Source organism: Scyliorhinus torazame, chromosome 5 (assembly GCF_047496885.1).
Source record: "Scyliorhinus torazame isolate Kashiwa2021f chromosome 5, sScyTor2.1, whole genome shotgun sequence".
NCBI lineage: Eukaryota > Metazoa > Chordata > Chondrichthyes > Carcharhiniformes > Scyliorhinidae > Scyliorhinus > Scyliorhinus torazame.
The window spans coordinates 152,159,391-152,174,814 of record NC_092711.1 but is presented as its reverse complement, the minus strand read 5'-3'; the positions used below and the strand labels follow the sequence as shown (position 1 = coordinate 152,174,814).

Sequence of the window (15,424 nt, the reverse complement as noted above, 5' to 3'; positions counted from 1 at the left end):
TTGTCCATTGTTGGTAGAAAAAACCCATCTGGTTTACAAATTCCCGTTCGGGAAGGAAATCTGCCTCCTTACCTGGTCTGGACTACATGTGATTCCAGATCCACAGCAATGTGGTTGACTCTTAAATGGCCCAGCACAAAGCTGTAAGAATCTGCAAGGATGTTTATTCCATAGAATGGAATTCTACAGTGCAGAAGGGGACCATTCGGCCCATTGAGGCTGCACCAACCGTACCAAGAGCAGCTACCTCAGTCTATTCCCCCGCCATAGCCCCATAAACCCACTTAACCAGTATATCTTTGGACTGTGGGAGGACTCTAGAGCGATGGAGGAAACTCATGCAAACACGGGGAGAATGTGCAAACTCCACACAGATAGTCACCCAAGGCTGGAATTGAATCCGGGTCACTGGCACTGCGAGGCAGGAGTGATATTTGAATGAAACCAGACTATTTGTGTGCCAAACATCAAAAGCAGCAATCAATAGACAGAGCTAAACGATCCAACAATCAATGGATCAGATCTGAGCTCTGCAGTCCTGCAAGTATCTTTGAGCCACACAAATGCCAGGCAATGACCACCTCCCTCATGAGAGAATCTAACCACCTCCCCATGACATTCAATGGCATTACCATTGCTAAATACCCCACTATCAACATCTTGGGGGTTACCATTGTCCAGAAACTGAACTGAACTAGCCATATAAATACTGTGGCTACAAGAATGGGTCAGAGGCTGGGAATCCTGCTGTGAGTCACTCACCTCCTCATTCCTGAAAGCCTGTCCATTATCTAGAGGTCAAGAGTATGATGGATCACTCTCCAGTTACCTGGATGAGTGCATCTCCAAATTAAAGAAGCTCGGCACCTTGCAGGACAATGCAGCTTGTTTCATTTGCACCCCGCCCACAATCATTCACTCCCACCACCACCAAGGCACAGTAGCACAGTGTGTGTACCATCTACAAGATGCACAGCAGGAATTCACCGAAGCTCCTCAGGCAGTACCTTCAAAACCCCTGAACTACTATATACAAGGACAGCAGACAGACAGGAACACCACCACCTGGATGTTCCTCTCCACACACCATCCTGATTTGTAAATGTATCACTGTTCCTTCAGTCGCTAATAGCAGTGGATGTATCAACACCACATGGACTGCAGTGGTTCAAGAAGGCAGCTCACCAGTACCTTCTCTAAGGCAACTAGGGATGGTCTAAATGCTGGGTCTAGCCAACAAAGCCCACATCCCGTAACTATATGTATTTTTTTATTTAAAAATTCGATTGGGCCAATAATGAACTTGGGAGAAATAATACTGAGTAAGAACTGTCCACAAGTTGGACGGGGGTAAAGAGGGAGCTGGAGAATATTTTACATCCATGTTTGATCTGTGGCTTAAAGCATCTGTCCTTATGTACCAGCAACTTAGAACTCACGGCGTTCCTTCAGGAGAAAAGGTCGAGTAGATGTTACCCCAGGCGAGGCCAGAACAGAACTGGAAGACAACGGAGTGAAATTGAGTGAGGGGTTGGAGAGAGAGTTCTCGTCCCCCTCAAGGTGTGGACTGTAAGAATCCTGGGGGACTCCGTGCTTCGGGTTTTCTTGCTAATTAGTGAACATTAAATTAAATTAAATTCTATGACTGGCTGTGGATTTATTTTGAATTTGATTGGAACACTTCTTCTGTTTTTATTCCTGTTGTGATTACGCTCTGGGTAAGGATGGTCGACAGATGACAGGATGGGAAATTGTGGTTTGGGTCTTCACTGACCAAATGTTTTATTGATCCGAAAGGTGTAAAAGGGACCAAACTCCAACAGAAATCGAGCAGAGCTGAGAACAGACGACTTGCTGTGTGGGAACAGGGAGATAAACAGCTCCCAGAGGACAGAGAAAACAAGAGTGCCTGGAATCCTAGACAACACCTGGGTGTCAAGGCCACCATGTTTTCACTGCTTGGCATGGGAATGCTGACTCCCTGTACCGGGGACGGAGCGTGGGGAAGACAATTGTTTGACAGTTTGATGTGGCTTGGGCGGGGTCAGATGGTTCAATGACAGGTTTTGTAATTGGTCCATTCAAATGTTATCTCAGCAATGATTGGGTGAAATCAGTCTCCATAGACTTTGTGATGTAATAAAGTATAAGAAGGGATTCCCCGAGCACAGAGATTTGTTGAGGTTTTACATATTCCACTGACTGGGACCATGACATCTGGGGCAGAGCAGGGAGCATTTACCTGGAGATGGTGCGTCTACCCAGAGTGTAATGGGAATGCTGCTGCACTTTGATATTACTGCTCAGACATCGGGGCATGAGCAGGCCATTCGGCCCCTCGAGCCCACTCCACCATTCAATAAGATCAGGGCTGATCTGATTGTGGTCTTAACTCCACTTTCCTTCCTCCACTCTTTCACTCACTCGTCAATCAAAAATCTATCAAATTCAATCTGAAAACATATTCACTGACCCTGCCTCCAGCACCCTCTGGGGAAAGAGATTCACAGACCCACGGCCCTCAGGAGAAAAACAACATTCTCATCCACGTCTTAAATGGAAGACCCCTAATTTTTGAGCAGTGTCCCCTAATTCTAGTCTCTGCCACAAGGGGAAACATTCTCTCAGCAATCTCTCTGTCAATTCCACTCATGATCTTATTGAAACACATCAGATCATCTCTCATTCTTCTAAACTGCAATGGATACAGGCCCAACCTGTCAAACCTTTCCTCCGAGGATAACCCCCTCATTCCAGGAATCCGGGGGTCAACCTCCTCTGAACTGCTTCTAATGCTATTACCTCATTTCTGAAATAAGGAGACCCAAACTGTACCCAGTGCTCTAAATATGGTCTCACCAAGGCCCTTCACAACTGCAGCAAAACATCCCGACTTTTATATTCCAGTCCCTTTGCAACAAACAACAATATTCCATTGTGCTTCCCAAGCGATTTCAACTCACTCGATAAAGCCTGATTAAACTGTTCAAGGACTCGATTGAGCCACTTGCTGTACCTGCAAACTAACTTATTGTGACTCCTGTACATGGACACCCAGATCCCTCTGTACCTCATTGTTCTGCAATGTCTCACCATTTAAATAATATTGTTTAATTTAATCCTTCCTGCCAAAGTGGGCAATTCATATTTTCTCATGTTATCCTCCATCCGTCGAGTTTTGTCCATTCACTTGATGCCCTTTGCAGACTTATGTCCACTTCACAAATTACTTTCCAAACTAACTTTGCGTCATCAGAAAATTTAGCCGCCATACATTCAATCCCATCACCCAACTGATTAATATAGATTGTAAATAGTTGAGGGCCCTGCACTGATCCTTGTGACACTCCACTTGTCACATCTTACCAACCCAGAATTGACCCATTTATATCTACTCTCTGCTTCCTGTAAGCTAACTAATCCTCTATCCATGCTGATATGTTAACCCCCTACACCATGAGCTCCTATTTTGTGCAGTGACCTTTGATGTGGCCTCTTGGAAAATACCTTCTGGAAATCTAGATAAACCACATCTCCAGGTTTCCCTTTATTGACATTCCTTGTTACTTCCTCAAAGAGCCTGGATAAATGAGTTCATCCCTGAATATAATTTTGAAACATTGTGTGTCAAAATAAAAATCTAATCTCCTCCACCCCCTGGCTCCTTTGCTAATTACCTCAGAGGGGCTCACTCTTTGTTAAAGAGACTGCCAACCCCACTCACCCACTTTCCCCAAAGTGAATGAATTTAATCAGAAAAAGACCCAAAAAAACAAATATTTTTAATGAAACAAGTTTATTAATGAAACAGAACATGGGTTTAAAAATAAATCAGAAAATGACTTGAGGATCAAAGACAACCAGAGTAAAAGAATAACCAGAATAAAAACATGTTCACAATGTTCGAGACCTAAATGTTTCTCTTCAGCTCCGTGTATCCTGCTCCCGTGACTCCCCACATTGGACATGGGCACTGAACCTGGGGGTCACGTCCCCATTAACCCGTTACCCCACCGCCGAACCCGGATTGGTTGGGGGTCCATTTTCCAGTCAGTTCTCCAGCACCTTCCTGTCTCTTTATTAATGTCACACCCGTGGCAATTTCCCAACTGGGGCACTGGCTCCGTTATTCCCAGCAAAATTCAGTCCTCAGCTCCATTGCCTGGCTGTCATTGACACGAGCAACAGAGAGACAGAAAGGTGCCCAAGGCCCAAATGGGAAGTCCAAACTTGTGGATTAGGATCTCCGTAAAGATCAGTAACTAATATGAGAAAATCAAATTCCCTGTCAACAAATTAAAGGATCACATGACAAAACTTCTTTATGACTTTTGCTGCAACAAACAAAATAGAAGCAACATTAACTAAACATCATTTTTGAAGGAAACCTACACATTAAAGTGTAAAATATAACTTTTCCCTTTTACACAATCTAAAATTCCACTCCACAATTATTCTCTATTCTCAAATATACATCAGATAATCCAAAGGGACCTGATAGTAAAAAGATCAAAGATTGTGGGAGAATCTAGAAATTGAAGTCACTTTAAAAGTAATAACTTGCACATTTAAGGCAGAGGAGAAATTTTTCTCTCTGAGGGGCGTGAGTCTTTGGAACTCTCTTCCTCAAAGGGCAGTGGAAGCAGAATCTTTGAATATTTTGAAGGCACAGCTGGAAAGATTCCTGATAAGCAAGGGGGTGTAAGGTTTTTGGGAGGTCAGTGGGAATGTCGAGTTGACGTTACAATCAGATCAGCTGTGAACCTATTGAATGGTGGAGCAGCCTCGGGGGGCTGGGTGGCCTACTCCTGCTCCTAATTTGTATGTTATCACATCCTTTATAATAGATTGTAGCATTTTCCCTCCTACTGATGTCAGGTTAATGGGTCTGTGGTTCCTGTTTTCTCTCTCCCTCCTTAAATAGTGGGGTTACATTTACCACCTTCCAATCTGCAGGAACCATTCCAGAATCTATAGAATTTTGAAAGATGATCACCAATGTATCCACTATCTCTACAGCCACCTCTTTCAACACTCTGGGATGTAGAGCAGCAGCTTTTGGGGATTTATTAACTTTCACTCCCATTATTTACTCCAGTACTACTTTTTCACTCACACTAATCTCTTGCAGTTCCTCGTGCTCACTAGTCCCTTGGTTCTCTCGTGTTTTTGGGACAATTTCTGTATCTTCCTCTGTGAAACAGACTCACATTGTTTAGTTTCTCTGCCAAGATGATCAGAGGATTGGATAGGGTGGACCTTTTTCCTCGGATGGTGATGTCTAGCACAAGGGGCCATAGCCTTAAATTGAGGGGAGATAAATATAGGACAGATGTCAGAGGTAGGTTCTTTACTCAGAGAGTAGTAAGGGTGTGGAATGCCCTGCCTGCAACAGTAGTGGACTCACCAACACTAAGGGCATTCAAATGGTCTTTGGATAGACATATGGATGATAAGGGAATAGTGTAGATGGGCTTTAGAGTGGTTTCACAGGTCGGCGCAATATCGAGGGCCGAAAGGCCTGTACTGCGCTGTAATGTTCTATGTTATATTTCCTTATCCCCCATTATAAACTCTCCTGTCTCTGTCTGGAATGGACCCACATTGGTCTTTGCTAATCTTTTCCTTTTCACATTCCTATAGGAGCTTTTCCCATCGGTTTTTATGTTTTTCACCAGTTTGCTCTCATATTCTATTTTCTCTTTATCAGTTTCTTGGTCCTTTGCTGAATTCTAAAACAAGTTCCCAATCCTCAGGCTTACTACTATTTTGGCCACTTTATGAGCCTCTTCCTTTGATCTAATGTAATCTTTAACTTTTCTTGTTAGCCACGGGTTGCATCACTTTTCCTGTTGGATTTTTGCTCCTTAAAGGAATCTATGTTTGTTGTTTGTGTGTGAAATAAGAGTCGCCAAAGTCCCAGAGGACCAGAGTCTGCTTTGCCCTCTGAGAGAGAGAGAGAGCTGACTGGTGGTGATTGAATCTGACGGTCACCACACCTCAGGCGAGTGGCAATTTTGAAAAGGTGGGGCCTTCATGGATAACCTCAGTCAGTACGGGAGTTGAACCCCTGATGTTGGAGTCGCTGCGCATCACGAACCAGCCATCCAGCCAACTGAGCTAACGCTTCTTGTTGTGAACTCGCTGGTGCCTCCGCAGGCTGGATAACGTAGTGAATCCCTTAACACATCGAGAACAGGTGAACGGCCTCTCCCCAGTGTGAACTCGCTGGTGGCTCTGCAGGTGGGATAACTGAGTGAATTCCTTCTGACATTGAGAGCAGATGAAAGGCTTCTCCCCAGTGTGAACTCGCTGGTGTCTCTGCAGGTTGGATAATTGATTGAATCCCTTCCCACATGAGCATGTGAAAGGCTTCTCCCCAGTGTGAACTTGGTGGTGTGTCCGCAGGTTGGATAAATCACGGAATCTCTTCTCACACTGAGAGCAGCTGAATGGCCTCCCCCCAGTGTGAATGCACTGGTGTGTCTGCAGGGCAGATGGATCACTGAATCCCTTCCCACACTGAGAGCAGGTGAACGGCTTCTCCCCAGTGTGAACTCGCTGGTGTCTCTGCAGGCTGGATAACTGAGTGAATTCCTTCTCACACTGAGAGCATGTGAATGGCCTCTCCCCAGAGTGAACTTGATGGTGATCCTTCAGATAGGATAAATGATTGAATCCCTTCCCATACTGGGAGCAGCTAAATGGCCTCTCCCTTGTGTGAACCCGGTGGTGTGTCCGCAGGGTGGATGAATCACTGAATCTCTTCTCGCACTGAGAGCAGGTGAACGGCCTCTCCCCAGTGTGACTGCGTCGATGAATCTCCAGCTCTGATGGGGTTCTGTATCCCTTCCCGCAGTCCCCACATATCCATGGTTTCTCCATGTTTTGTGTCTCCTCGAGTCTCTCCTGATCAGAAAATCAGTTGAAGCCTCGTCCACACACAGAACACGTGTACGGTCTCTCCCCGCTGTGAATGGTGAGATGTTTTTTCTGGCTGTGTACCTGGTTAAAGCTCTTTCCACAGTCAGTGTTCTGGAACACTCTCACTCGGGTGTGTCCGTCTCGGTGCTTTTCCAGTCACACTGATGTTTAAAATCATTTGATGCTGACAGATTGGGCAAACATTTTTTCTTCCCCTTTTAGATTCAAAGGCCAATGATATTCAGGTCACAAGGAATCTGGTGACTCTGTCAGATTGAGACATTACGTTTGAGATTTCTGTCTGTAATTCCTCCTCTTCTCATATCCTGTAAAAGGAGTTTACAAAAGACTGTCAGTCCAGGATAGAAATTCAGAACAGAGAATTCTTGTTTCTAGAGAACATTTTGTCCTCTCACATTTCCCAATACCTAGTCTCTAATACCTATTTCGCCATACCTAGTCTCCAGGGAGTGGACTCGGAGGGCGGAGTGCCAGAGCAGTAAGTACAAAACCCTGACCTCGTGAATTCGAGGCCTAGTCTCCAAGGAGAGGATTTGAAGAGGCCGAGCATCAGAGTTGTAAATATAAAGACCTTTCCTAGTTTCCAGAGTGTGGATGGAGAGGTCCAGATTTTCGGAGCCAAGTAAAATAGCTTTCCCTGGGGATTCGCGGTCTACTCGCCAAGGACAGGACTTGGAGGGCCGGAATATTAATTCCTTACCTCGGGGATCTGTGGGCCAGTCTCCAGGGAGCAGACATGGAGGGGTGGGGTATCAGAGTTGGGCGTATAAACACCTTACCTCGGGGACTCCAGGGAACGGACTCGGAGAGCAGAGTATCGGAGATGTGAGTATAAAAACCTTACCTCAGGGACTTGCGGCCTAGTCTCCAGGGAACGGACTCGAAGGGGCAGAGTATTGCAGTGTTTTTCAAACTTTTTTGCTCGGGACCCATTTTTACCAACTGGCCATCCTTTGTGGCCCAGTTCGGCTGACCTTTGCTACGCATGCCGGCTGACCTTTGTGACCCTCGCCGGCTGACCTTCGCGACCCACCATTTTCACTGACCTTTAATGTGACAGGTGAGCCTGCTTGGTCCTCACGATCTCACTTTCTTTGTTATTCAATGTTACATTCCTGACAATGACTTCAGCTGATTTAAAATCTCACTGCAGCCGTTGAAAAAAAAGGTTTGTCCTCAAACTCGCCATGTTTCATCTTCAAATATCTTTGAAGTTTTGAGGGTTTTAAACTTTAATTTCCCAGTGCTTCCCTGCATATAACTCACATGAACTTTGAATCCTGATTTGCAGAGGCACAATGAATAACGCACACCTCAAGTAATCTTCTATATGCTGCTTTGTTCCTGTTTTCAGCTTCTTCTTCATGGGTTGTTCACCAGAGGCCCTGGAGTTCACACCAGCACTGCTAGCAGCTGCAAAATGGAGGAATTGCTCTCACACCCAGGACACGGACGGCACCGGACAGGGCACGTGATCTGCTCTCTGCCGCTGCTTCCGGTGGAAGGACTCCGTTGTTTGCTGAAAAAGACAGGCCCTGGACAGCACGCTGACATCAGGAGAAGGAGATCCACCCCACTGGGCTCCGGACCAGCCCACTGCTTAATAATAATCTTTATTAGTGTCACAAGCAAGCTTACATTAACACTACAATGAAGTTACTGTGAAAATCCCCTACTCGCCACACTACAGTGCTTGCTCGGATACACTGAGGGAGAATTCAGAATGTCCTCATCACCTAACCAGCATGTCTTTCGGGACTTGTGGGAAGAAACTGGAGCATAGAATCATGACAGTACAGAAGGAGGCCATTCAGTCCATTGAGTCTGCATCGACCCTCTGAAAGAGCACCCTACCTAGACCCATGCCCCCATACTGGTTATCCAGTAACCCCACCAAACCCAGAGGAAACCCACGCAGACACGGGGAGAACCTGCAGACTCTGCACAGACAGTGACCCAAGGCGGGAATCGAATCTGGGATTCTGGTGCTGTGAAGCAACAGTGCTAACCACTGTGTTATCGTGATCTGGCACACATCTGTGGGATGACCGGCAATCTCAAAGGTCCGTTGCAGCCAGCATTTTTAAATGCCGGTCACAACAGTTGGGCGTTCCGCTCACAATCGGAAATGCCGGGACCGAATGCCACGATCCTCCCGAAACCTGCCCACAACCTACCCGTGGGTTGCGACCCTGAGTTTGTAAACCCCTTCAGTATTGGAGCTGTAAGTACAAAACCTTACCTGGGGTATTGGAGGCCTAGTCTCCAGGGAGAGGACTCGGAGAAGCGGAGTACTGAAGCTGAATGTAAAAACCTTACCTCGGGGATTCGCAGCCTCGTCTCCAGGGAGCGGACTCGGAGGGAGGCGTATCGGAGATATGAGTATAAAAATCTTACCTCGGGGATTCGCAGCCTCATCTCCAGGGAGCGGACTCGGAGGGAGGCGTATCGGAGATATGAGTATAAAAACCTTACCTCGGGGATTTGCGGCCCAGTCTCCAGGGCGCAGACTCGGAGGGGCAGAGTATCGGAACTGTGAGTATAAAAACCTTACCTCGTTGATTTACAGCCCAGTCTCCAGCGGGTGCCTGGTCTCCAGGGAATGCACTTGGAGGGGCACAGTTTCGGAGCTGTGAGTATAAATTTGTACTGGTTGGAGACTTTAAACCAAGGGGACATAGTCTAAAAATTAGAGCTAAACTGTTCAGGAGCGATGTTCGGAAGAACATCTTCACACAAAGGGTGGTAGGGGTTCAGAATTCTTTCACACAAACAGCAGTTGATGTTCGATCAGTTGTTAATTTGAAATGTGATTTATAGATTTTTGTTAAACAAAGATTTGATGGGACATGGGCCAACGGCAGGTATATGGAGTTAGGCACATTCTCCCCCAGTCTGCATGGGTCTAACCCCCTCAATCCAAAGATGTGCAGGATAAGTGAATTGGCCACACTAAATTGCCCCTTATCATAAAACAAAAATTGGGTACTCTGAATTTATAGAAAAAAAGAAAAAAAAGATACACTGAGTTACGTCACAGATCAGTCATGGTCTCCTTGAATGATGGGATAGGCTCAAGGGACTGAATGACCTACTCTGTTCCTATGTTCCTAAAAGCTGTAAATCTCCATCCCACGCACTCTCCCTCCAATCTCACTCTGCTGTATCTAATATTCACCCTCCCAATTCTCCTGAAGGTGCTGATTCAGGCTGATTGAAGATCCATGCTCACTGCTTCCTGTCCTGGGCACAGAGATCATAACAAACAGGAGCTGGGTTCTATGTTCTACCTCAGCGCCATTTTCCCACAGTATCCCGCATCTCCCTTGACATCTTCAAAATCTAGAAACCTGATAATCTCGGTCTTGAAAGTACTTGATGACTGAGGCTCCACAGTCTTTGGGATAGAGAATTCCAAAGCCTCACCACATCCTCGGGTGAAGAAATCCCTCCTCATCTCAGCTTTCTCTCCATTTTCCTGCCGGTTCCCCATAATCCAAGACTCCCTCGTCAATCAGAAATCTGTCCAACTCAGCCGTGAAGGGCAGCATGGTAGCACAGTGGTTAGCACTGCTGCCTCACAGCCCCAGGGTCCCGGTTCAATTCCGGCCTCGGGTGACTGGCTGTGTGGAGTTTGCACATTCTCCCCATGTCTGCGTGAGTTTCCTCCGGTTGCTCCAGTTTCCTCCCACAGTCCAAAAGATGTGCAGGTTAGGTGGATTGGCTATGCTAACTTGCCCCTTAGTGTCCGAAATGTTAGGTGGATTTACTGGATAACGGGGATGGGGTGGAGGCAGACTCGATGGGCCAAATGGCCTCCTTCTGCACTGTAAATTCTATGATTCTATGACTCCCAGACTCCACTGGTCCCTGTGAAAGAGAATTCCAGAGACTAACAACTGTCTGAGGGAATCGATAACTGGAAATACATTACATAGCTACAGCACAATTCGACAACTAGAAATAATAATAAATATACTTCATTACAGAACAATAAATAATATATCTAATATGTACCATATAACAACTAGACATATCTCTGTCCGATATTAATTTACTATCCCCTTAAATGTCTGCCATCTCCTGTGGAATGTGTCAAACTGAGGGAGCAAAGGATGTCAAAGTGTTAGAGAGAGAGACCTGGGCCAAGCTTTCCAGAGTCTGCACCCTCCCTGGATTCACTTCCTTTCCCTTCAGTTGCTGCAAGTGACCAATTGAAGGTGAGAATGAGAAAAGAAATGGAAAGGGGGAGAAAAGAAAGTGTTTTACTCACAGATGTTGGAGACAGGAGGAGGTTTCAGTCTGCATGAAGCTCAATCTTCGTTCACACAAAGCCAGCGCTCTGATTGGCTGGAGCAACAGAGTCCTTCCCGTCCTGTACCTCTTCCCATTGGTCACTAAATCAACAGGAAGGTCAGGGGGTGGGCTCTCCTCCGCACATGCGCAGCTTCCCCTCTCCCTTGGACATGCGCAGTCCCGGGTCTGGGGGAAGGGGGAGATCACCGAGCGGCTTCTCGCTCAAACCAAAGCCATCAGCCAGTTACCTAAAAACCTTGTCTGGAGGAGGTTCTGTTGTCGGGTTTTTCTCCCTCAACCGACAGTAAATTAATATCAGAGAAATGTCCAGTGTTGTTAAATGGTGCAGATTAGATATATTATTGATGGTTATGTAATTAGGGCAGCACGGTAGCATTGTGGATAGCACAATTGCTTCACAGCTCCAGGGTCCCAGGTTCGATTCCGGCTTGGGTCTCTGTGCGGAGTCTCCACATCCTCCCCGTGTGTGCGTGGGTTTCCTCCGGGTGCTCCGGTTTCCTCCCACAGCCCAAAGATGTGCAGGTTAGGTGGATTGGCCATGCTAAATTGCCCTTAGTGTCCAAAATTGCCCTTAGTGTTGGGTGGGGTTACTGGGTTATGGGGATAGGGTGGAGGTGTTGACCTTGGGTAGGGTGCTCTTTCCAAGAGCTGGTGCAGACTCGATGGGCCGAATGGCCTCCTTCTGCACTGTAAATTCTATGAAACCTATAATGAAGTACATTTATTATAATTTATAGCTGTGTAATATTGTGCTGTAGCTACGTTATATTTTTCCAGTCATCTCCTCCCTCAGAGGGTTGTTAGTCTCTGGAATTCTCTTCCACAGGGACCAGTGGAGTCTGGGGGCCACTGAATATATTCACCGCTGAGTTGGACAGATTTCTGATTGAGAGGGAGTCGAGGGTTATGGGGAACAGGCAGGAAAATGGAGAGAAAGCTGAGATGAGGAGGGATTTCCTCACTTGAGGATGTGGTGAAACTTTGGAATTCTCTCCCCCCAAAGACCGTGGAGCCTCAGTCATCAAATAAAAATCCAGGATGGCACCGGAGCGAGGCAACGTCTTGCAAGCTGTGCCCAGCATACCCTCTAATTCTATCTTTTACTCTCGTTCTATGCTTCCAAAACTTAATTCTAACTGTTTTAAACTCTCTAACAATGTTCTAATTCAATTACTTACATCCCAGTTATGACTGTACCATTACATTCTGTAGTCTCTCTTTCCTTCCCTATGTACGGTTTGCGTTGTCTGTATAGCATGCAAGAAACAACACTTTTCACTGTATACTAATACATGTGACAACAATAAATCAAATCAAAGTATTTTCAAGACCGAGATTGATAGGTTTCTAGATATTGAAGATATCGAGGGATATGGAGGAAAGTGTGAGAAAATGGTGCTGAGGTAGATCGACTGATGATCCCACTGAATGATTGAGCAAACTCAATGGTCAAATGGTGCACTGCAGCTCCTGTTTGTTATGATCTTTGTCCAGAACTGGAAGCAGTGAGCATGGATCAGTCTATCAACTTTAATCAGCACCGGGAGAATTGCGAGAGTGAATATTAGATACAGCAGAGTGAGACAGGGGGGGGGGTTGTGTGTGGGATGGAGATTTACAGCTTTTGGGGAACTAGAGAGGAAAGAATGTTCCAGTGAAAGGAGAATTGTCTGTTCTGAATTTCTATCCTGTACTGACAGTGATGACTTTTGTAAATTGTTTTTACAGGATATTAGAAGAGGAGGAATTACAGACAGAAATCTCAAACGTCACATCTCGATCTAACTGAGTCTGGGGATTCATTGGGACCTGAATATCATTGACCTTTGAATCTAGAAGGAGAAATGTTTGCCCGTTCTATTTCAAAAGATTTTAAACATCAGACTGGAAAAGCACCGAGACACACACACCTGAGTGAGAGTGTTCCAGAGCACTGACTGTGGAAAGAACTTCAACCAGTTACGCAGCCTGAAAAAACATTGCATAATTCACAGCGGGGAGAGACTGTACACGTTCTCGCAGTGTCATCAAGGCTCAAACTGATTGTCCGACCTGTAGAGTCAAAAGGAGTCTCAAAACATGGAAAAACCGTGGAAATGTAGGGACTGTGGGAAGGGATTCAAAGCCCCATCTGAGCTGGAAGCTCATCGACGCATTCACACTGGGGAGAGGCCATTCACCTGCTTTCAGTGTGGGAAGGGATTCACTCAGCTATCCCACCTGCAGTTACACCAGCGAATTCACACTGGGGAGAGACCATTCACCTGCTCTCAGTGTGGGAAGGGATTCTCTCAGTTATCCCAGCTGCTGAAACACCAGCGAGTTCACACTGGGGAGAGGCCATTCACCTGCTCTCAGTGTGGGAAGGGATTCTCTGATTCATACACCCTTCAAATACACCAGCGAATTCACACGGGGGAGAGACCATTCACCTGCTCACAGTGTGGGAAGGGATTCCGTGTTTCATCGCACTTGCAGTCACACCTGCAAGTTCACACTGGGGAGAAGCCATTCACCTGCTCTCAGTGTGGGAAGGGATTTAGTGTTTCTTCCACCCTGCGGGTACACCAGAGGCTTCATACTGGGGAGCGGCCATTCACGTGTTCTCAGTGTGGGAAGGCATTTAGTGATCCCTCCCATATGCGGAGACACCAGCGTGTTCACACTGGAGAGAGGCCATTCATCTGCTCTCAATGTGGGAAGGGATTTCATGATTCATCGCACCTACTGGGACACCAACAAGTTCACAAGTGATTACAGAGATTGCATTCTGCTGTTATTGATCCTGCTCTCAATTAACATCCAGGACTGCATTTTGTTCATTCTGACAGTTGATGGTGAGTTTCTGCTGGTCTGACCAGCCTCACGACTTTGCCTGTAGTGGCATTGAGGCTTTTTGTGAATACTTGGTTTCAGATTTCACAAGGATCACAGAGTGAAAGGGTGTTTGGAAGTTGGAAGATCTTTAGTTTCCATTTCTGTTTGGTACCCCTCGAAAGCATGCCATGTTGCCATGAAGATGGCCTATGGTGTTTACATGGTTAATTTGTTTAATTTATCTGAGTGTGTTTCACAGAAGGAAACTCAAGGTTTCAGGGGCAAATTGCCTGGGGTAGATTGGGAACTTACAATAAAAGGTAAGACAGTAGGTAGGCAATTGCTAATAGTTAAGGAATTGTTACATATTTACATCAAATACAGATTCCTTTAAGGAACAATAATCCAACAGGAAAAATTGTGCAGCCGTGGTTAACAAGTAAAGGTAAAGATTCCATTAGATCAAAGGAACTAAGAAACCGATAAAGGGAAAATGGAATATGAGAGAAAACTGGAGGCAAACATAAAGAACGACTGGAAAAGTTCCTGTAGAAACGTGAAAAGGAAAAGATTAGCAAAGACCAATGTGGGTCCATTCCAGGCAGAGACAGGAGAGTTTATAATGGGGAATAAGGAAATGGCAGAGAAACTAAACAATGTGTGTCTGTCTTCACCTCGGAAGAGACAAAAATAATCCCAAAAATACTATAGAACCAAGGGACTAGAGAGCAGGAGGAACTGAAAGAGATTAGTATTAGTGAAGACACTGAGACACACACACATCCGAGTGAGAGTGTTCCAGTGCACTGACTGGAAAGAGTTTTAACCAGTTACACAGCCTGACAAGAACACTGCATTCACAGTGGGGAGAGACAGTAGGTATATTTGATGTGATCAAGGCTCTAACAGAATATCCAGATTGGAGAGATACAAGGAGACGAAAAACATGGCGAAAGTGTGGAACTGTGTGGACTGTGGGAAGAGACCGTTCACCTGCTCTCAGTGTGACATGCTATTCACCACTTTATCCATCCTGCAGAGCCATCAGCGCATTCACACTGGGGAGAGGCTGTTCAGCTGCTCAGTGTGGGCAGGGATTCACTTGGCTATCCCACCTTCGGAGACACCAACGAGTTCTCACTGGGGAGAGGACGTTCACCTCTCAGTGTGGGAATGGATTTGTTCAGTTATCCAGTCTGAAGTCACACTGGCACATTCACACTGGGGAGCCAGTCACCTGCTCTCAGTGTGGGAAGGAATTCAGATATTCATCTAGCCTCCGGGAACATCAGCAAATTCACACTGGGGAGAAGCCATTGTAGAATTGGGCCCAGGTACCTGTAAT

At 46.0% G+C, this 15,424-nt stretch overlaps 1 protein-coding gene across 2 annotated transcripts; it reads left to right on the top strand.

Annotated features, from left to right (window-relative positions):
* Nucleotides 1–8,913: 8,913 nt before the first annotated feature.
* LOC140422092 (uncharacterized) lies at nt 8,914–15,031 on the top strand. 2 transcript variants are annotated; one of them, XM_072507109.1, is made up of 2 exons: nt 8,914–9,480; nt 12,991–15,031. In XM_072507109.1, the coding sequence occupies exon 2, from the start codon at nt 13,342–13,344 to the stop codon at nt 14,014–14,016; it is 675 nt and encodes a 224-aa protein (XP_072363210.1). In that variant the 5' UTR covers nt 8,914–9,480; nt 12,991–13,341; the 3' UTR covers nt 14,017–15,031. The 2 variants fall into 2 exon arrangements, with proteins under 2 accessions (XP_072363210.1, XP_072363211.1); XM_072507110.1 differs by lacking the exon at nt 8,914–9,480 and adding an exon at nt 11,510–11,545.
* The last annotated feature ends 393 nt before the right edge of the window (nt 15,032–15,424 follow it).